This window comes from Xiphophorus maculatus, chromosome 6, assembly GCF_002775205.1.
Source record: "Xiphophorus maculatus strain JP 163 A chromosome 6, X_maculatus-5.0-male, whole genome shotgun sequence".
Taxonomy (NCBI): Eukaryota; Metazoa; Chordata; class Actinopteri; order Cyprinodontiformes; family Poeciliidae; genus Xiphophorus; species Xiphophorus maculatus.
This window is the reverse complement of record NC_036448.1, coordinates 5,717,310-5,741,188: the sequence shown is the minus strand read 5'-3', so window position 1 is coordinate 5,741,188 and position 23,879 is coordinate 5,717,310. Positions and strand designations below refer to the sequence as shown.

Below are 23,879 nucleotides of genomic sequence, written 5' to 3'. Positions count from 1 at the left end.
TGAATCTACCACAGACTCACTTCTCACCGTTTGTCTGGGGAAACCCGCCGTCGGGACGTGTGTGTGTGTGTGTGGGTGTGTGTGTGTGTGTGTGTGTGGGGGGGTGAGTGAGTCAGCGCGGAAACCCAAACACTGGTTTAACTCGTGCTACGGTTTGTAGCCGAGGGGGAAAAAGGTGCAAATCTGGGAAAACATGGTCTGATCCGCTACTCGGAGCGAGGCGACTGCTGCTGAATATTTATGCGCCGCATCAGGTCAAATATTCATCAAGTGTCTGAGAATCCCTCGGAGGATTTCAAACGGTGGCGTCTCCGAATCGGGAAGCGATAAATACAGTGCTGGCTCTTTTAGCAGCATTAATAATAAGTTAATCATTTATTCCAGTGGCATAACCTTACACTCAAGATGTTTTGTTTTTTTGTTTTTTTTAAAAAGAAACAAACTTTAATCAGGATATATTTATTCAGAGTAAAACAAATTCCATGATAAGAAATAATTGCTTCTAACAAAATCACAAACCGTTAAGTAACCCGGCTTTCCCAGTACACAGCACTTGATCCACAATGTTGGAGCACACAGAGATAAACCTTTGACTATTCCTCTTAAAAGATCTCTCTAAATCATTCAGAGTCCCTAGTTTCTATGGAAGAAGTTTGACTTTGTTTTCTCAGACTGGTTTCTTTGATGTTGTTTTAATGATTTAATGATGATTAATTTGAAGGTTTCTGGTGGAGACAAACAAATGTTCGTAATGTGAAATGTTCTGGTGCTTTACAAGAGTCTTCAGAACAGAAACAAACCCTCAGCATCACTCATTCTTCACCGAGCTCAATTTTACTCTCATCAGACCAAAGTATGCAGTTTCAGTTAAAGTCCTGTTTTTTTTTTTCTTCTTCAAATCCACCTTTACATACGTAGCATGTAACAGAATAAAGTTTTGGGAGAGATTTGTACATGAACAGTGTAATGGTTGTCATAGAGATTCTGTGACTTCGAGATGTCACTCTGCTGCGGTTCACGCTCTGCCCTGTTTATTCCACTTTAATTGAACTCTGGTTCGTTTGCATAGAAGGTCCGAGGTGTGACAGCACAATCGAACTCTGGTCCGCCTAAAAACGTAGGTCTTGGTTTGGTTGAAGTGAACTCTGGTGCAGTTCGAATTTATATGTGAATGCCAAGCAGACTGGAGAACGCTCCAAAAGCAAGAAGTGAACTTTAGCACAAGGGATTCTGGGTAAATACAGCCAAAACAAACAATGAGTCTAGTGCTAGCGGCTGAAACACTTTGTGGTCCTTTACCAAAAGGAAAAAAAAGGGAGAGAAATCCTACACCCACTAAAATCTGACGCACTCCATTTTGTCACATTTTGTGAAGAAGGAGTTTGGGTCAAGTCTTTTACTGAGGTTTTTGTGTTAAATGGTTCTTGTTGCAGCGCCACCACAGACGAGGAGGGGAACAGGTTTCCCAAAAAGTTTTTTCAATCGTTTGACAGTCAAGTCAAGCTTATGACTACTACAGTACAAACCTTAGTCTATACTGAAGCCGAAGATTGCCCAATAGTTTTTGAAGCAGTAAGCCAGACATTTATTTTTAAAGATGTCTTCCATGAAAATATTGTTGAAGGGAAAACAAATGAATGAAAGGAGTTCAAGACTGAAATAAATGGAATTTAAAGCACTGCTCAGGCAGGGTGGACGTTTCAAAATTGAATTTATGACTTTCTTTGGCCTTTTGTAGACACTGTGAAAACCCCTGGCTGAATCATTGGCTCCTTCACTGAAGCAACCTGTAACATAACAGAACTTTGTCGTCCGGTTTAATCGGCGTCTTTCGACCAGATATGCATCAAGAAGTTGGCGACTGAAACTGGACGATTTAAGCTCTTCTTTGTTTTATAAACTAGAACGGCTTCTTTTTTGGGGGGGCGACTTTTCTCACATATACAACAAGACTTGCAGTATTTAGATTTCATCTGGTTAATTAAACCAAAATCTCTATAAATGTTGCCAGAATTCGAACGTTTATGTCAAAATGACATTAGCCACACTTACCTGATGTACCTTTACGCTTTGGTAACAATTGGTACCAGTGACCTTTATATACTTCCCCAACTGATTCAGGCAACAGCAACACGAGGCAGGACAGAATAGAGGCAACGCAATGATTGAATCATGCTAGGGAACAATCATCAGCCGAATCAAACAGACTGCTCGACTTCCAACCATATTAATCTACTTTTTCCTTTAAAGGGATTCCAATAAATGTGTGAACCAAATGGTGTGACTGTGACTTTCCATTTAAATCAAAGTTCTATTAAAAATTCCATTACTCTTTCAGACAAACCTGACTAAATCTGCTGCACAAGCTGCGTCGTCGGCCAACTCTGGGGTTTAGTTGATGGGCTGTGGCTTCAAGTGAGCGCTAGCATGGATTTATTTGTTAAGAGTACATTTGGGAACAAGAAGAAACGATATTGGAGATTAAGGACAATAACTTGACTGTCACCTCAACGTGAGAGTTCATGAAGTACTGTGCTTCCTCACAATACAGCTCAAACAGAACAAGGTGATTTCAGCTATCTTTTTTTTTTCATCAAGCGGGATAGCTTCATTTAGCGCATAACAACGGTGGAACAGCTAGTATGTCTTTTTAACGTAACAAACCAGAACACACATCCTGTACTGTTTGGAAAGTCTGAAATATACTGTATGTCAAAGTATAGAAAGAATATATACAGTATATATTTTTTACCGTTACTAGCATAAAATAAGCGTTTGACCTTTCTTTTGAGTAAAGCTTTTAGCTTGAGTAGCTAACACAACTGTAGTTATGTTTGCATAGGCTTAGGCTGCTTGAGGACACACTGACCACTTGACCTCACTCACTATTACTTTCTCTTATTCTGCTCCGATTGTGCATTATCTGCACTATTACTGCCATTAGCTCTTTGCGTTCTATTTGAAAAAGTTTTCTCATCATAAAAGTTAACATCTGTTCCAGCATTTATGTTTAGCTGTGAAACCTTCATGGAGGCGGCCATCGGCTGACTTAATAGGAACAAAAACTTAATGTCTCTTTAAGTAGGATGTCATTTGCACTGTCCTTTTGCTGGACAAATCAAGCATTTACTACCAGGGATGAACTGGTACAGATATCTGAGGTTTGGAAAGAGAAAAACAGAGCTGATTTGACCTAATTTTTTGAATAACAAATTTACTTGATAACCCTGCACCAGAAGAGCACACTCAAAACACACCAACAGCTTCACAAGCTTGGTCAAACATGTAAAAAGTAACTTTCATTTGTTCAGTCAGTGACTGAATAGATCTGCTCTTATTGATTGGGAACAGCGTCACAGACACCCCATCTAGATTTCTTTCCCATATAATAAACTGAACTTGATCAAACTGAACTTGATCAGTTTATTATATATTATATATCTTCTTGTATAACTAGACTCAAATTGGGATGCATTTAGTTGAATATAAGTTTGTCAATGTGATTTGATTGAGTGGAATAACTTTTTGCATATGAATTGCATCTATGTTGTAAAGTGCCTTGAGATGGCATCTGTTAGGAGTTGGGGCTAACTTAAGCTGAATTGAAATTACTATTTTGCCTTCAGAATAAAAAGAAATATTTTTCTAAAGCTAATGTGCTTATTTAGTACATAAATGAAACTTGAGCAGTACTATTTTCATGTAATTGCTGTCATTTCCACTAGCAGACAAGACCAAGGGCAGAAATGTTGGCTAAGTTTCGGACAACTTTAGCCTTTGTTTGTGTAAAATATGTTTCAGCCACTGACTGCGTTTATATACAAATGTGTGCAAAACTTTGTTAATATTCCGCTAATAAGAAACACAATAAAAATAACTTCTGAATAAGTTGGTTTTTTTTACCCCTCCAGGGGGTCTTTTGTGGGCTCTAGTGTCCCTTATACGACAGTATAAGAAACGGGGAAGGAGAGGGGGGAAGACATGCGGCAAATGTCGTCGGGTCCGGGAGTCGAACCCGTGACGGCCGCGTCGAGGACTCAAGGCCTCCAAATACGGGTCGCGCTAACCACTACGCCACCACGGCACGCCCTGAATAAGTTTGTTTACCCGATGAGTCATTATCACGCCATCATCCTCCAACTACTTTCTGATGTTGTCTTCTTCTTCATGGTTTGCACCAGTGGCAACATCCGGTTGTTGATCACATGACTCGTGTAATGCGGGAAAAAAAGGGTTTCCTTTGCAGTTTTGCAGTATAAACCAGTTTTGATATGGCTGGAAACCACTTTGTCCTATTGGCAAAATGTTTTATTAAAAAAACGAGAGTTTTTTTTCTCCCCCAGAGAACATGCTTTATCAAGCCTGGTGGTAGAGATTCTAGGGCAATCCAACAGCAGCTAACCGTGCTTTTCAGCTAAAAGTGTTAAAAGTTACAAAAAATTGTAAATGCAAAGCAGGCATTATAATTAATAGCATGTGAGGCCAATGGGTAGGTGCAGGGATGGCACAATTGGCCCAGTTCAATACATCAACTGTAGGTTAGACTATAAGTTAGTTGACGCATTTAACTGTCACTGTCTTTACTGTCGCTGGTCTATAAAAAACCCTGTTCAAAATAAACACCTAGCGTGGTAGGGTGGCAAGTAAGGCCTGGGGGTTTATCCTGGGAGAAATCCTGTTTGTTAAGCAAATGTATTTTCCAAAATGTCAAACTGGGCAATTACATGGTCAATTAAAATGTCCATATAATTAAGAAAGGTACCCATCGGCTGTCCTGTGTGACTCACCTGTTTGATGGCGTACAACAGTTTCCCGTAGCAGTAGACGATCACCAGGAAAGGTCCGATGAGGCAGAACACAAACAGGCAGATGATGTAAGACATGTTATTCGCAGTCTTTGCTGTCCAGTCGACTGAGCAGGTGGTTCCGGGGCCCTCTGGACCGTAGTGGCTCCAGCCAAAGAGCGGTGGAAGGGTCCATAAGAGAGAGTAGACCCAGGACAAAAGGATGCCCAGGGAGGTCTTGCGGTAGTTAGAGGAGTCGGCCTCGGTCGGGGTTATCATGGTGTTGTAGCGCTCATAGGAGAGGACAGCCAAGGAGATCAGGGACACGATTCCTACAGGACACAGAAAGGTTACATAGTTATTTTAAAATGTAGTCTCACCATCACCAAAACAAAAAATCCAAGTATTTTTGTTAAGTTTCTACTGCAAATATCTTAGGGTGTATTCACGCTAGCCCTATTCAGTCCACTTTAATCAACTCTACTTCATTTGCCTAGAAAGTTTGATTTGTTTGGGGAGGTGTGAATGTGCAATCGAACTTTGAGACAATCCCCTCCCCCCACTCCCCAAAAAAAGAAGTGCACTGAAGAGAACTACAGCACAGAGCATTCTGGGTAAATACAACTAAAACAAACGTTGGATGTTTCCTTCAGTAGTTTTTGGTTGCAGCGCCACCACAGGCGAGGAGGTGAACAGGTTTTTCAAAGGGTTTGGGTCGTTTGTGTGGAACGCAATTTTGGTCCCAAATCTAATCAGACCCCACCGGATTGTCAGATGTGAAAACACCCAGAGTTGAAACCAGATAAAACAAATTCACAAGTAACTTTTCTGTAAGATATAGGAGCTTGTTTTAAGTCAATAATTCCTTAATATTGATGTAAGATTACTAGTTCCACACAAGGGATAAATGCTTTACTATAAGTTAAATAATCTGCTAATGGAACTAACACTTCTTCATCAACAATAAGGAATTGTTGACTTAAAATAATTGCCTACATTGTGATGAAATGTAAGTTAGTTTTGTCTTATTTCTAGTGTACTAAAATATTTTCACTAGAAACTAGACTAAAAATATTTGGTAAGACTTTGTGTTTTTGCAGTGAAGACGGAATGGATTAACTTCAGACAAACGGCGAGCAACGGAAAACAAAACACATGGGCCCGGCAGAAAGTACGGCAGACAATGTTTTTGTTCTTCTGTCTGTTCAATTGGATCATAAACTGGAGACTGAATCGCACTGCATGTCCAAGTGTGTATCCTCCCACTGCCTTGAAAAGATTTCACAGCTCTCTCTGAAATAATAATAAAAAAATAAATAAAAGACGCTGCCAACACGGGATTTATGATGTTTCTTTTAAATTGGGTGTGCGGAGCGGTTCAACTGTTTCTAACAGGCCGGCATTTTTCGTTCACTTTCTGCTGTCTGCACCGGATCCCAGTTGTTGTAAATCAAACAATGGCAAAAACCCGAGCTGTCTCTTGTAGGAGCTCGTCAAAAACGACACGTTATAAAGTCTTTAATGTCTTCTTTTGATCGCTCAGTGAACATCTTCATTGTGCCTTTTCTGGCTCTCCCCGCGTCTCTATTGCATTGTGGTTCTGACACTGAAGAGCGAGGGCGTTGAGCTCAGTGTTTACTCCAGTCCTTTGGCCTTTTCATCCTGCACGCTATTTGTTTTGAAGCTATAATGATCCACGGGGCTGTCAGTAAAGCCCATTGATTTTCAATGGCAGCGAAGGAGACTTAAAGTGGGAGCACCTCTACAAAAGCAGTCTGCCGGCCACTCAGCACAAAAGGGGGAAGAGGAAAATAACAGGAAGTGAGAGCCATTACAATGAGATGGAAACAAATTTTAGCTCACCAGTCAAAGTGGTAACAATTTGCCATCTGATCACATAACACCTTGCAGAAGTTTTCCATATTTTGTCACATTATGGCCTCAAGTTTAGGGTGTTTTCACGCTTGATAGTCCAGTAACTTCGGTTTGATCACATTCACAACCTTTGCTACATTTCCACATGGTGTGGTTCCCTTTCACACTGCACTGTCAAACAATCCAAACTAACTGAAAAGCCTACTCACCTCCTCACCTGTGGTGGCGCTGCACCGAGAATCACTGACAGAAGCAACAAAATAAATAAATTCATAAAAAAAACTCAGCCTGAGCGCAACTTCCTTCTTCATCAAATTTTAGCGGTTGTAGGATTTCTTTTTTGCCTTCGTCGTTGTCAAGGTGTGGCGGTGGACCCAAACGTAGCAGGCAGTAAACGTAGAAATAAGTGGATGTTTTAATGAAGAAAATCAACCGACAAAAAATCAAAAATCCAAGAACACAAGAACAAAACAAACTGGAAACACGAGGGAACAACAGGTAATCCAGGAAGGGAAACATGGGTAGTGACGAGACAGACTGGCAAGTTGTGACTGGGACAGAGGAGCTTAAATACTGGGAGGGAGTAAATGGAACAATGGCCCAGTTAGATGAGAGGAGTGATTGCAGGTGTGAGTAATTGGCACAGGAGCTGAGGGGCGGGGAGAAGGTGGCACAGGGAATCTAAGGAGATTTGCTGGGAACACAAAAGGGAGGAAACGGGGAACTGAAAAATACTACTAATACAAAAGACACTAAGAGTAAAGAAAACCTGATGAACTAGGAGAGAAAGACATGAGGGAAATCATAACCAAACCTAAATAGAAACAAGGCTGATCTAACAACAGTAAGAACTAAGGAACATAGAGCTAGAGAAACTAGAAGATCTAAACAAAGAAATAACCTAACTAGAATTACTAAAGAAATATAGACTAGGACATGGAAGAATAACTGAACCTAGGATGATGAAATAAGAAATAAACATTACTAGAAACACTGCAGGGAGGCTGAAATAAGAATTTTCTCTAGTAGGTATTTAGACCTGACATAACTAGAAGGATAAAATAGAATTAAACTATAGTCGTGAAAGCATGCTAAGGTAACTAAAGAATAAAACCTAACTAGAAACACTATAAAGGACTGAAAACAAGGAAAGCAATAAGACAATTCTAATTAGACTAAATACCTCAAATAATAATATCAAAAGGATCATGAAGGGCTAAACTAAAGTGAACTAAAACATGAAGCAAAACAAAATGGAAAGCAAAACCAACCCAAAAACCCAGAGTCCTGACAGACTCGCTGTTTGTTTTGGTTGTATTTACCCAGAATGCCCAGCGTTATAGTTTGCTTCCTGATTTAAGAGTGGTTTCTGGTCAGCTTTTATTCACATGTGCATTCAAGCCGTAACAGAGTTTACGTCAACCAAACTGAGCTTATAGGCGGACCGGTGTTTGCCGTTTTGGTCCGTGTCAGAATTCGACTGCGCGTTCACACCTCCCCAAAGGAACCGGACTTTCTAGCAATAGATTTTATTTAGGCGTACGGCAGTGACGAGGCATTATCTACACCAAACCTTTCAGAGTTTGAAAAATCTGACTGCAAAAGTACAAAATCATACAAAGTAGTTTTGGTCTACTTTCTAACGCAAGTAGGTTAGTACACTTGAAACAAGACAAAACTAACTTACAAGTAACTTTTCAGCAAAATGTGAGAGCTTGTTTTGTGTCAATCATTCCCCAATACTAATGAAAATGTAATAGTTCCTTTATTTAACTTAAATTTATGTATTGTTTTCCTTCCACCAACTATTACAATGCTTTATGTTGGTCGTTCTCACTAAAACCAGGAAGATAGAGCACATAACACCAGTTTTAAAGTCCCTCCACTGGCTCCCTGTAGCTCAAAGAATAGACTTTAAAATACTGTTGTTAGTTTATAAATCACTTAACGGCTTAGCACCACAATACATTAAAGATCTGCTGTTGTTGTATCAACCCTCCAGAACCTCTCAGGTCTTCCAGTTCTGGTTCTGCTCTGCATCCCCAGAGCCAGAACCAAACGAGGAGAAGCAGCTTTCAGCATCTATGCACCATAAATTTGGAACAAACTTCCAGAAAACTGTAAAACAGCTGAAACACTGACTTTCTTTAAATCTAGACTAAAAACCCACCTGTCTAGGATTGTATTTGAAACATAATCAATTACAAATTTATTGATGGATCTTGACTTAATGTCGTGTTTTGATTATTGATTCTATGTTGCTTTGTGTTTCTGTGTTTGTAATGATGTAAAGCACTTTGAAATGCCTTGCTGCTGAAATGTGCTATACAAATAACATTTGATTGATTGATTGTTTGACATTTGGGTTATAGATGAGACAACTGTGGAAAAAAAAAAAGGGAACTTGAATATTTTTATTGCATAGTGGAAAAAAACGACCAACATGGCAGCGTCACAGTTGCGCTGGTCTGTTTGCTCTCTTGTATTAAACTCGTGTTGTCTTTTCCTCTATTGCTCATGGCTCCTATTAGTTCAGTTTCCGTGGAAGCAAAGAGTCAACACAGCGTCAGAAACGAGCTTCTGTTTGATCTGCCGTGACTCGTTGCGAGCAGCTTGAAAACTGTTTGAGACGTAATATGTTTTTGACGAAAGACGCCCGGCTCTGCGCTTAGCTTCTCCAGCTCGTCCTCCGCCGCTTCCTCTCAGTCAGGTGTGAAATAAGACAACGGCAGAACTGTCTGCTCGCAGCGCACGGACAAGCTGGTGTCATCGTCAAACCGGAGACTTAGCGGGAGTGTTAACAGCCGAGCGTCATTGCTAAATTACAAGAGTACTGCGGACGCAAAAATCACTTGAGTGTTTAGGAGGGTGGAAGCGCTGTTGGGTTATAAAACATTTTCTTTGGAGAATAGTCTGGTGGCCCTCAATGTTAGAAAAATCTTCTGTAACTTTTGGGAAAATATGAAAGTTTTTAAATGTGTTCCCTTTAGTCTGACTGATGAATAACAATATCAGATTGGAAGTTTTGGCCCTATGAAAACCAGCCTCTCGTTCTACGCTTCGCTTCGTTCAGAGGGTCTGGACTCTCGGATATTGAGAAATGATTGCTTCCTCAAGGTTCTGTCGAAAGTTTAAACAATTGTTTATGATTTTCCCTTAATTGCTAACACTTAGCCGTGATGTTTGTAATGCGCCATATCAATCGTAAAAGAAGCTACACTAAGAAAAGCGTTCCAGAAATTGCATGCGCAGTAAAACAACCATCTGCGTAGGGAGTAGGGCCACCACATTTTTGCCAGCTATAAAACGTCTTAAATAGACCTGAAACAATTGATCGGATTAATCGTGAAGAATCGATTATTCACATCATCATGAACTAATTTAGTAATCGCTTAATCGTTACTTGGAGTAAACACTCAAAACAAAATAAACATTTTCTAACAGAACAGTCAAAGCTGTAATTAATCCAAAACTATACAAAATAGACATTTTGCGTTTAAGATTTAAAACTATTTTTACTGTAAATACGTTCTAACCACAACTCCTCCAGTCGCATAGTTTTTAGCTTCATCCTGGTTTAAATTCAGTAAAAAAAAAAAAAAAAATTACACACCACCTTTTGCTAGCCGATTAGTTGGTTAGTACAAAATAAAATCAACACTTTAGCCCTTCAGTGTAGTGATGCTAAGTCAAGCAGAAACGGCTGAGCTTCCTCAGCGTCCTCTGCTACCAATGACCAAGCGTTTACTAAAAGAACGATAATATGTAATATTTCCATAAACAAATGGAAGTTAATAGTTTACTTGCGTCTTTCACTGCATTTCAAATATTGTATAAAAAAAGACTTCAGTTGTTGGGTGAAAAGTCTAAAATGTGATAGTTTTTTTTATATGAATAATCAACTAATCATCAGAAAAATCGATTACTTAAATAATCGTTAGTTGCAGCCCTAGATTAAACCTTCCTCTAGCTCCGAGTTTAACTGCGTGATATTTGGAAGTGCGGCCAACACAGACTGACTTTGTTCACTTCCTCCGCTGCCATTACCAAACGACAACCGCAGACGGACTAGAATGAAGTGGTCGTAACAATCACACTCATCCCTGCAGTCCATAAGTGTCAACTTTGACTGAATGCAAAAATAAACTTCAAATTGAGACTTTCTGCTCCCAGGCTTCATACTGTTGCTAATGGGAACTCCTCAGTTTCTAAAACACTTTTCTCTCAGCTGGTTACGTAGAGTACTTTCACTCTTCAGGATTTCATCATGTGTCTGGTTACGCAGCAGGCTATGTGGGAGACAAAAACACTTTTATCCGAGGGAATGTAATATGGTTGTGAAAGGCAACACTCTGACTAAATGGGACGCAGCAGTTGAATCGTAGGACGTCTTATTGTTTTACGGCGTGATAATAAAATCAAAACAGCTGACTGTTTCTAGAACTGCCCCAGTCGCCATGCCTGTGCGTCTTCATGTCAGCTACTTAGAAGAAGTGTTGATCCATCCAAAGACGGTTCGATGGGAAAACACAAGACTGAGGAAAGATGGGATTGTTCTGGAAGTCTCACGCCAGCCTCTTTTCCTGAGTCATCACAGGTACATCCATCAATCTGAAAGCATTCGAACATTTGGAATTGCTTGGCACACAAATTCAGCATTATCATCACTCTTAACACTTTATGTTACAGGTGCAGAAAAAAAATGTATTCTAAAGAAAAGTGAAATTCCTCATCCTGGTAATTCTGAATCGATTCAAAACATCCCTATGTTCTACGTCACTGCCGCTCCGATTTGAGTGTATGCTGCATTACGCTTCCACTCTGACACTGTAGAAGGCCGTCTCTCCAACTGTATGAATTTTGAATAATTACTATTTTTAACTTGAGAAAAAGCCAGGCAGCTAAGCTAACCTAACACTGGGGATTTAAGACGCAGAATTTGACACTCAAACCTATTTTTGTTTCAGTATACCGGTAAGCTGATGGAATTTGATGCACCATGGAACCTTATGGAAGAGTTTTAAACAAATGTATTTGTTTACACTGACTTTCTCTTGTCAGCCACGTCATTTAAACAGAATCTCTAGCAAGTCTAAATAGAAAAACTAGTTTCTGACTCAAAGATCGTTTCTGACTCAATGATCGTTTCTGACTCCAAGATCGTTTCTGACTCAATGATCGTTTCTGACTTCAAGATAATTTCTGATGATCCAAATCAAAAATCTTTTCCGGATTAAAAACTGTTTCGAAATCAAACATTTTCTGAATCAAAAATTGTTTCTCAAAAATCACTTCTGAATCAAATAGTGAAAATCACTAACACACTAAAAATCAGAATCAAAGCCGATTTCTGAAAGATTCGCATCTCTACTTTCCACTCCATTTTTTTTTTCAAAACCATATTTCATTTCCCGTTGCCCGGCTCGTCATTCTGGCTGCTCTGCCAGCGCGCTGCTGTTCTGCTTTTGCTTCTTTGTGCTCCGCACCGCCACAACAAATTAACTTCACTTAGGTCAGGTGCTGCTTCTGCCAACACCATGTACATCTATAATCACTTCCTCTCTTGTTTCGAGCCATTTCTCTTCTCGCCTGCGTGTGTGTGTGGGTGTGTGTGTGTGTATGTATGCACTGATTCAGTATGCTGCACATTGGCTCAGTGGTGCAAGGTTAATTCACTGGTGGCTTGCAGAGTCCACTTGTGGCAGAAGGCGGCCGGCTGCATGCAGGTACACGCTCGCAGAGACAGAAATGGGAATTCGGAGCCATTCCTCCTCAGAACTGAGGGAGAAAATATTAGCTCAGCCAGACAGGCAGAAGGAGAATACCAAACAGGAGCTGACGAGAGGTGAAAGAGTAAAAAAGAAAAAAAAAAAGTTACAAAGCGGGGATTATTGCAAAGGAGAAAAAGGTGAATTTCGTTGCAAAATGTCAGTTGCCAGAGCGGAGGATCTCACAAGCAGGAGGAAGAGCAGAAATCTATTTGAACGAGGGCGCACGAACGCACCGTCCTGGCGCCTCGCGGCGTCTCTCACGACGGAGGAGCATTGATCACTGGAGGAAGCGTCGTCGATTTTCAGTGAAGATGGACACAGTCGCTTTGCTACAGCTCGCTGACAAGCATCATTCATCCAAACAATCAGTTTTTCTTCTTCTTCTTTCCTTTCTCAGATCCACCTTCATTTCTCCCCTTCGCTCCTGTTTTATGAGCCCATTGAGGAATTACTGGCTCCTAACCAATGTCGGCTCTAACCATGTCTGGCAGCTCTCGCCGTCTTTCACATGCTCGGCGTTCCGTCTGTGTTTCGGAAAGGTTTCAGTTTGTTAAAAATTTAAAAAGTTCCGGTGAGCAGACTTCAAGAAATTGGCTCCTTGTGGATGTCGGTCCTCCTTCAGTTACAGACTGTGGACATAGTCAGAGCTCGTGTTTTAACTGACCCGCCGGGCTTCCTTAGATGGAAACTTTTGTAACTACTTTGAATGTTTAATTGAGCTTAATGTTGTCTGGTAACCTGGATCAACTGGAATTGACGTGCAATTGAATCGAAATGATTTTTTTCATAAAGTGCCTTGAGACGATGTTTATCGTGTCTTGGCGCCAAATGAATGAACGAGTAATCGGACGACTGGGTTTTCTTTCACTGTGACACGACTCATGAAAAGTGTTAAAATTCACAACTTCTTGTTGGAAAAGTGAAAGTGGCAGGAGTTAATTCCATGGAATTAAAAAAGAATTAAAATATCAGGGTTTAAGTTCATACCGAATGAATATTTTGATATCCTTTACAAAATGCACGGTCAAGTTAAAATTTGTTACAAAACTTTTATTGCAATTCCATGCGAGACAAATACATATTGGCATAGAATTATGAATTATGAAGTGAAAGGAAAAAACCAAATCTAGCGTTGAAGGACGATCATCAAAATGAAACGCCATTGTTGAACAAACGTCCAGATTAAGAGCTCTGCCTGCTGCGCTCCATCAGAGTTCATGTCGGGGAAAAGTTCACCTTCAACATTCGACTACAGCTGTCACGATAACCTTTGCTAGTCGATAAATTGTCCCAGAGGTTATCGCGATAAATAGTATTTTCATTTTAAGCTCATTTTCAAGTAATATAAAGGCAACGGCATAATAGTACAAGTATGCCCTGTCAAAGGTCGAGAAACTTTCATTTCTAACATTTAGCACATTTTGAACGGGAGATTTAAGATTTAAGGATTCCTCAAACATGCCTTCAAGAATCGAAACACACTCCCGTAGACAGCCGTTTTCAAATTGACTGACCAAAATTGACCCATGAAATTAGGCATGTACAAAGGAAAAAATCGATTTTCAATCAGTGTTTTGCACCAAACAGTTTTTATTATTAAAAACACGACAAACTAATGATGGTAAAGGGATTAACTCTGGGTTAACTCGGGGAATCTCATCTGTCCGTGTATCAATCAACTCCAAACCTCTTCTTTGTTCTGTCACAATTATCGATTTATTCCATTTTGATGATCAGGCTCCAAACTTTGCCAGGACTGACCGCCCCGCTCACCGCTTCCTCATACACACAAGGCCAGTATCCTTCCCATTCATACCTGGTGACGTCACTCCCACGTCGACACACCTAAGTGTCAAAGCCTCCTGCTCCTGTCATATCAATAATTACTTATTTCATTCATATGGCTCTTACAGAGCCTCAGTGAAAACTTGTTTATTATTATTAACTGTTTGGTGCAAAACACTGATTGAAAATCGATTCATTTTTTACTGCATGTTTATGTCTGTTAAGGCTAAGATGGAGCGGCACTGAAAGCAGCTCTTTAAACCATTCAGACTAGAACACAACAGAGACACAATCAAAACTGTCAGATGATTTATGATAATAACTCAGAAATAGTCCAAATTATAATGTGTTTTTATTTCTTTCCTACTTACGGAAAGTTTCTGTTTATATCGTAGGTTTGTGGCGCCTTTCTATCCTAAAGAAAGATATAAAACTTCAGATATTTCACAAAAAGATACTAACATTCATGGAAAAACCTCACATAACCATTAAAGCAGAAAATACGGCACCCACTGTAAGAAAGGCTTACAGTATTCAATTATGCTGCATAACTGACCAGTACAGTTTTGCGAGGGAACGCAAAAGAAAAAGAATCCCCCATGTCCCCTAGGGGGCTCCGTACACTTCAGCCTTTCGCATCAGCTCTGAAACGGCCTTTTTTCTCTCCTCTCCCTCGGGATATTTTTTAGCAAAGACAGAGAGTTTGTTCTCGAAATGTCTTTCAACATTTGACTTCTTGTTGTTTGCCAGTCTTTCGCCACATATTAAGCAGCCTGGTGAACCAGTTTCATCAGCGCTGAAAGCAAAATGATCTGTCCACGTAGCACTAAATGTTCTGCCATCTTCAGAATGTTTCCTTTTCTTGGATTTATTCATGCTGTATCTTCCAGGCAAGGATCAAAAAGTCAATAAATCAGTGCGCTAAAAAAAATGCGGTCTGCCAGACAGGAATGCCTGTCGCACATCGGCGGACATGACGTATATTTTGGGTGCTAAAAATGTTCAAAACTTTTTGTGTTAATGTTACAAGTTTACCATAATCTTCAGATTTAGAAATTTATTTTAGTATGACTTTAATTTATAATTTTTTAATGATTTAATTGTAATAAAATATTCTATTTCCCAAAGTCACTGGGAGCCACAACAGAAGGATGAAAGAGCCACACGTGGCTCCGGAGCCATTGGTTGCCGGCCCCTGTTCTAGGCCTTTCTTTACAAAAAATGTGCAAGATCCTTTTAATATTTTAAATCTATGATTTACAGCTGACAAAATGTTGGGCGCTTAAGTTAATGTTGAGCAGACAAAGATAAATTATCTTTGTGTTCATCCACTGGTTTGCTATGTCAGATGCTTGCAAAATCGATCAAGTTTGTGGCCGTAACGTTACAACATGTGAAATATTTCAAACGGCTCCAACATTCTTGCAAGATGAATCTCTTTCCTACTAGTTAAACAAACATCTAAAATTAGAAAAGATTTAGAAGTTCCGATGTGTAGTTAGCCTGAGTGTTTGACTTTTGGGAGAACAGACGCTCTGAAAAGCACCGACCTTCAGCCGCTCTCACGTTACCAACAGAGGCTGAGGCTTCAGGAGCTCAAAAATATTTGACCAAAAAAATATTTCTCAAACTTGTAAAAAAGAAAAAGGGAAAAAAAAAAAGATTGACATGTTTTCATTTTTGGTCAATGAACGTCAGGATTTCAGAAGAAAGTGAGCACAACTGCTGAAAACAAGACCAGAGAAATATTGAATATTGAAAGTTACCTCAGATTCTCCAAAGAAAATTATTTCAGTCTAACTTGCAATATTTTACTAACTTTACTGTAAGGAATATGTTTCATTAGTTAACATTTGCCTATCACTGCCACTTCTGCTACATTGATTTTCTATTTATTTCTAATATTATTCTGTATTTATGAAAGAGTAAAGACATGACTTTTGATGCTCTTACAGCTTTTTGTTACTTTGTGAGCATCAGCAAGTCTTACCTGTCCGTTTAAGTAAGTTTATACGTCTGGCTGCCTACTTTTCAAACAAGTAGTTATCAAATACATTTTCTTACGGTATTTGAAATAAATAAAACTAAAAACTAATATGGCTGTGAAACTCAGGTACACTGAGTTTAGCTAAAATGTGTTTATTTGTGTTCTTATTTTTTCCCCACCAATCTAAACTGTAATTGATCATCCAATTAGAGATGCAGCAATCCGATACGATCTGTATCGGTACCGATATTGAAAAGAAATTCTAGATTGGGTTTTGACGTCAGTCGTGGGGGCAGATCTATTTAGTCTAATTCTATGCTTTGTGCTCTGAGTGACATCATGATTTATTATTTATTTTTACTTTATATGTGGAACTCCTAATTCCACTTTCTGAACCATTTGAAGGAAATTTTATTGCAGTTTACTTTTTACACGTTTGACCTTTTGTCTTTGTCAGTTTACTTATTTACTTTACATTGTCTGTTTTACTCCTAATTATGCGGACTGAACAAATTAAAGTCGTGTTGTTTTCACACGTTTGACCAAGCTTGTGACGCTGTTGGTGTATCCAAGTGTGCTGCACTAGTTCAGAGGTGTGAGATACGTTTATAATTTAGTATATTTTCGACTGTGTTTCCAAAAAAAACCCATTATTAGTCAATTCGGATCGGTATCGGACGATTCTAAACCTGAGATATCGGTATCGGAAGTGAAAAAAAGCAAATCGGTGCGTCCCTTTCTGAAACGCCGCCTGATCAAACCTAAAAATAATTATTCAGACTGCGGATTCCTTTGAAAAACTTTGAGACTAACTAGATGTTTACTCCTTTTGTCGATCATTTTTAGATTGTTTTTTGGAGAACAAGAAGACGGCGCACACGCAGGGCGCCATTCAGCTACGAACTCCTGGTGATCAAATTATCTCAGGTTCTCTTACAATCGAACTTTTGCCTCGTAAAAGTTGCCTTAGGGCTCATTAACGATTCCTGCGCAGGTGTTTTTTCACCTGATCTGCCTTACAACTGGACAACCGTTGAGCAGACAGAACCGAACGCAGAGGGGAATCAAGTTGATACAAAATTCATCTTTTCCTTCTTGCCCTGCTTTATCCTAAAGCCTTCCAGACTTGTGTACAACCTGTCAAACATCCACTGAAGAGCAGCAAGAGGGGGGAAAAAAAAGACTTTGAGAATCTTATAATGTACTAATGTCAGAGAGAGAGAGGATAAAACAGAGCTTAAAAATCAATATCACAGACCGCCTGCTCTTCCAAGGTTGTCTCAGTGGAAATCTTTTAAAGAAATCATAAGAAAAAAAACAAAACAAGTAAGAAGAAGTGCTTAAAACCTTTAAGTGAAGAAGTGAAGAAGAATAGCAAGTTATGTTTTTTAAAAATTAGCAGCAGCACATATATAATTAACTCAAAAAAAAAACAGATCTTGCTTTGGAAGGTTTATTTTGAGCTGGAGAAAAAAAAATGCAGGAATAAAGAACATCATGTTATAAATAAATCATGTTACGATCAACTTTGGGGTTTGTTTTTTTTACTGTGATTGTTTATTTACGCCAGAAATGAGCAGAAGTAGCTGAGGTCACAGAGGTCACAGAAGATAAAACTTTACGTGAGCTGGAGAAAAATGTTTAAACATAGAAAAGCAGGAAAAGTTTTTGGTGTATTATTTTAAAAAAACCCAAAAACACATCTTGGTTGGTTTACATGTAGCTACTTAAAAAAACATGGATTTATAGACTAGTATTATTTGTTCACAAGCTACTGCGCTATAAATGCTAAATACAAATATAACCATAAATGATTTTTAAAATTATTTTATAAAAATGTTAATATATACATAAATGTAATATTGTAGGTAATTTACAATGTGACCTAAATTTTAAATAAAACAATATGCATGTAGATGGAAAAAGATTCATCTATAAATGAGGCAAGAGAAAACTTTGATTTAAATACTCATTTATGATGTTTAATCACCATGAATGATTGTTTATCATCATCTGGCCAGCCCTTTGAAAACTTTCTGGAGACGCCCCTGAATCAGTATTTACAAAGTCAGTGGGTTTATTGTTGGTGTGGCAAATTGTAGTAGTGACCTTTGAACCCCAACTTCTGTCAGGCTGGTCATACTTTTTTCTTTTGCTGTGCTTTAGCATCCGTCTGTTTTACCATGATGTAGCTTAGCATCTCGCACACAAACATGGTGTTTGACACCCGATCACCGATTCCGATCACGTTTCTCTTCTCCATCTCGACATGGTTTTTATACGAGTAAACGGCCCACAATCCGAGTTTCATCATCATTCAGCACACCTGAGTTATGAGGTAGACTGATGTCATTTTTACAAGCTTCAGAATGCCCTCAGTGGACCTTTATTCAACCGGAGGACCTGCTAACAGGTCATCGCCAGAGCCAGCAGCACACCAGGCATCGTCAGACTAAGTAGCCAAACAATCTGTGTTCCTGACGACGTCTCTGAACGCACTGGTGACTGGAAACGAGTCGACAGTCTGTCCATCGGCCGCATCCGCAGAAGAGGCGCGGCGACAGATTTCTACAATCTCAGTGGCTGCAGCGACTTAATGCGTTTCAGCTGCCCAACATTTCACACAGCATCCCTAAACGGACCCGTTAAAACGACTCTGCTGGATTAGATTAGGGTCAAGTCTGTCACTGAGTCTAAATGTGAAAATATGAGTAGTTTTTATTAAAGGGAACTAAATTAGTTTGAGGTTGATTTGGGCCTGACTGGAATCTTTCGCTTTAGGATCTGAACTGGAACCGTTTCACGCTTTGACATAAACTCGGTTTTCAACGGAAGCACCATAGTCCTAAAGCTTCATCACGGAAACGTTGGAGATTTTTTGCCAAAGAGTTTCAATTCTGGGAGGTTGATGAAAAGAGGTTTAAAATGATATATAAATACATAGCAGGATTTTCTAAGTTGTAAAATAACGACTGAAAAAGTTCAAGACTTAAGTTTAACACACTGATGTCCAAGTCATCACAAGTTTAATCACCAAGCAGAATTGTAAGGATTTGGAGAACTTCCCGTAAATTGTAAAGTTGTTTCTTTTACAGATCCTCCTGGACAACTTCTGGTTCTGTTTAATGAAATTAGTCAGTGGGGGCGGAGCCAGACCAGGCAACACTTTACACACCAGCGACGCGTCCCAATAGTTCATGTTTCCTAATAATAATAATAACAATAATAATAAGTTTGATTTTTTTATGAAGTATTCTCTGCTACAGATGACAGTATTCATGCACCCGTTAAGCCTCCAACTGCAGAAATTTACCGCCTATGCACCTAATGTTATTTTTATTAAGAGAAGATAATCAGCGCTGGATATGCAACCATAACTTTTTTTTTTTAAATTAAGCATGTTTTCAGCTTCGTATGCGATCAAATCGACGCCTGCACGTGCCAGCTGAACTCGGTAATAATTAAAAAAAAAAATAATAATAAAAAGAAATCATCCAATTTGGTCTCTTCCCCCGCCCGTTAGTTTCCCGAGCTGAAAGTGTTTCTTCTAATCGTTTTAACAGTTTACGACCACAAGTCGGTATCGTTGCGAAGACGTTTTGCCCGGAGTGCCCAAACAAATCACATCCAAACCGGAAACAACGCGACACGAAAGGTGGATTTACAACAAAACACAAAGACGCGAAACAAACATTATTCGGTTTTGATACGAGTGGTTTTAGGTAAATGTTCCTCCTGGACAGGTTCTCTCTCTTGGAAAATGAGATTTTCAATCCAAGTGACATAAACCCGGTTAAAAAAAAAAAAAAAAGAAGAAGAAGGCTACAAAACAAACCCCGCAGATTATGATTTGTTTTCTCTTTGTTTCTCTCCAATATTGCGCATTTCACTCACCGCAGAGGGAGTTGGCGAAGCCGTACCACACGCATCCCTCCGCTCCGATGAGCCAGCGTCCCTGCGTGCTGGCCGCAAAGCTGAACGGAGTCCCGAGCACGCACACCAGCAGGTCGCTGACGGAGATGTTGATCAGCAGCAGGTTGATGGGGGAGCGCAGCATCTTGTAGCGGCAGAACAGGACGAGCACCAGCAGGTTGCTGAGGAGTCCGAACGCTCCGATGAAGCCGAGGCACACGGCCACGACCAGGTGCCCCGTCGGGCTGAGGGTGGTCCGGAGCGAACCGCCCCCCGGCTGCCCTTCCCCGGCTCCGGCGCACAGGGCGCTGTTGAACTCCGCGCAGCCGCCGAGGCTCGCGTTGGACGCGAGCATGGCGGTCCGTGTCACTGCGGCGGAAACACACCGGGCGGCCGCGGCGACTAATGAGGCGGCGACATTTCTGATTTTTTTTTTTTTTTTTTTTTTTTTGAAGTTTGTTTTTGTGGAGAAATAGATGAACCCACTCGCTTTCCTTTACAAAAGAATAATAATAATAATAAAATTTTATAAAGAGTCAAAATCAAGTTGGAGAAACCTGCAGATTTCAGATCATAAGCTGTTCAGGTGGGAAATTTCAAACTTTTTTCTTTTTCTTTTTGGTCGGTTCGTGGGGACGGGAGGAGAAATGGGGGAGGGGGAGGGGAGGGGGGGGGGATCTGGAGAGGTGTTGTAAAAATGTTGCAGGAGAAAAGTTTAGTTAAGCTCTGCTCCACCGTGTGGCAGTCTCTTAACTCTCATCCTTCCCAGAGACGCTGCCGTATCTCATCCAGTCGCCTTCCCTTCTCGGACCGTATTTAAATCACCGCCGCCCCGCTCTGCGGCAGCTGACGTTCCCGGAGTGGAGGGGCGGGGGTGGGGGGAGGACTGGACCGGTTGGGCGGGAAACAGAAATAAAAAATAAATAAAATTAAAAAAAACGAGAAAAAAAAAAACCCCAAAACAAATTAACGAAAGAGCCGCTTGGAAATCCAGCTGCGGGACCATCCAGCGCTTCAGGGAGGATTCTGTGCAGACGGCTGATGTGCCGAGGCCTCGATTAACCGAGTCCGCCTTAAAAGTTTCAGGAGCTGCTCCTCTTTCTCCTGGCGCTGTCCAGGGTGCTGAACACGGTCCCAGCCTCGTCAGTACCACAGTACAGATGACTTTGCATTATAGAGTAGACGTGTCGCAACAAATCAATGAATCGCGTGCTAAATTAAAACGAGCTTAATAATATCCATTTGCATAATTCATCGTTTTACTCGTCTCTCTCTACCAAATACTGGATGATAAAAGTCTCCAGTCTGGTGCACTGGTCTCAACTGGCCCTTTTCTGAAGGACAATTTTGTCCACAGACTCATATATATATATATATATATATATATATATATATATATATATATATATATATATATATACTGTAATTGGTTTTATTTGTCGCTTCTGTTTTATTTACTTCAGATATTTAAAATGTCTTCTGGCTTCGATGTTAAATGTTTGTCAGAAATTACAGCTTATTGATCTGTGAGAATGTCTTCTTGGATTATTATGCCATAACCATTACATTACTTGAAAATGAGCTCAAAACAACTACATTATCGTTTATCGCGAAAATTCTGGGGCAATTTATTGTTCAGAAATATTTGTTATTCCAGCAGGCCTATTATAGACTCTTGAATATCTTTCAAACATACATTGATTCCCGCATTCATACCCCGTAAACTTGTAAACACGTTGTCATATTAGACTCAGAAGCCTCAGTGTGTTTTGCTTTTTTGTGTTAAATCAACACAACCTTTAGCAAAAAGCGACTTAAACGCGTCTACTGCCAGTATAGTTACTTTAGCCTAAAAACGAGGCAGTGTACACAAAGTTTACTTTTAGTAATTAGCTACATTTGATGCACTTTAAAATGGCATTGTGAAAAGTATGAAGAGAAGTCCAGAAGACCAAGACTTAAACTTACATTTTGGCAAAGGAAAAAAAAAAAAGTCTAAGAAAAATCAAGTTTTCTACAAATATAAATTCCAAGCATACGCGATCAGGCCCTCCTCCGTGCGTCGACACTGTTTTGGTTTCTTTCCCCCAAAACGGATTCCGTTGCGAGACTTTCATCTAGTTTTGCAAGAAGACCAAAAGAACAAAAACGTTTCTCATCTGAGACAGGTTTACACATATTTTTGTCCCCCCCCCCCCTTGAACATGAGAATAACATGTATTCATATAGAGTCTGTACAGTGTTGTGTGTGCGTGTGTGTGTGTGTGTGTGTGTCAATTGCTTAATGAAACATGAGCTGCCAGAAATACTACTGCATATTTTATACCTCCGACTCTCGCTGTATGTTTTATATGTACGGCAGCAATGTAAGGTATGGACCTCAGGAGAGACCTCAGACTCTCCGAATCAGAATTCAAACTTCGGGGCCGTTCTAGTTGCGTCTTTTGGCTGGAAAATTTTGAAAACTCAATCACCAGGCGCAATTTTTATACACCGCCAGAACATGTTCGACTGAAGCGCGACATCATTCCCGTGTCTGAGATCCCACTTCTGACAAGTTGTATGGAACACAAAAGCTGGAATACGTAGCCTTTTAAAAAAAAAAATATATATATATGTATGTGTTTATTTTACATATTGGTTAAAATTGTCACTGTGACGTATGAGATAGATAATCTGTGAAAAACAAAACAAGTTCTCTACCAAATCAAGGGCCAACTACAGAAATAAAACACGTCATCAGAAACAGCCAATCAGAGCCAGGGGGAGGGTTTTAGCGTAGTCAATCAGTTCATGTAGGCGCTGCTCACACCCTCCTCCTTGCTCTCTGCTAACTCTACAGCTCAAGCCAGTTAGCATGGCCGCCGCTGACGGCAGGTAAACAGATTTCCTGTAAGTTGCTCCACTGCCATTAGCACATTTAGCAACGCGTACACAAGCATGATTGACAGTGCCAGGACCCGCCTCCTGGCTCTGATTGGTTGCTTTTTACCGGGCGCGTTGCATTTCCCTAGATGGAAGTAGTAGCACTGGGAAGAGGAGGAGGAGCTTGTGACAGTCTTAGGACTTCTCGTTTTTTTAAAGTATTTATAAAAGTTACATATAACGGCTTCAATCCCCAGAACGCCGTCAACCGTTCTAATAAGGTCTGTTTTCTGTGAAGGAAAAGGCAACCAAAGAGAGGACGAACGGAGAAGGGATGGACAAACTTTTTGGATCCGACTCCATATGGACTTTAAAATTCCTCAGCGGACCGAGGGGTCAGCGTTTCTGTTTCTATTCCACAAGTGTTTTGTTCACACAGACGACGCTCTCCGGCACGTTATGTCACGTCCACCAGGCTCGTTTGGTGGGGTAACATTAAAGGAGACCACGCAAGGATTTTCTGATCAAATGAAAATTGAATTTATTAAATTGTACTAAAGTAATAAAACCTGAAAAGGGAAATGCCTGAAATGAGAAACCAAAATAGATTCATGCAAAACCCCCATAACCCACCAGAAATAAGCAAATGCAAAACAAACCTAACAAACCCCGACCTTATGATACAAACCAAACCAAATGGGGTTCTGAGAAGGGAGAGGGGAAAAAGCCTCCTCTCTGCTGCATGCATGGCAGCTTTAAAGCAGCAGAGCACCAATCTGGGCAAAACATAACACCTGCAGGAGGCCTGTCTCCAGACGCCTACAAGGAAAAAGGGCAAAGACCCACTGCAGCCGTATCAGTTAGGTCAAACACCAGACTTATCTTTATTAGCCCACACAG

General features: G+C 40.1%; 1 protein-coding gene across 1 annotated transcript in view; it reads right to left on the bottom strand.

The window, feature by feature from the left end:
• LOC102235152 (vertebrate ancient opsin-like) overlaps window positions 1-20,524 on the bottom strand; it is a 92,227-nt gene extending 71,703 nt beyond the window's left edge. The window contains exons 1-2 of the mRNA XM_023336001.1: window positions 20,097-20,524; window positions 4,788-5,116 (exon numbers count right to left, since the gene is read on the bottom strand). Coding sequence (XP_023191769.1) covers window positions 4,788-5,116; window positions 20,097-20,469 — 702 coding nt within the window. The 5' untranslated portion in view covers window positions 20,470-20,524. The remainder of the gene's footprint in view (window positions 1-4,787; window positions 5,117-20,096) is intronic.
• Window positions 20,525-23,879: the final 3,355 nt, after the last annotated feature.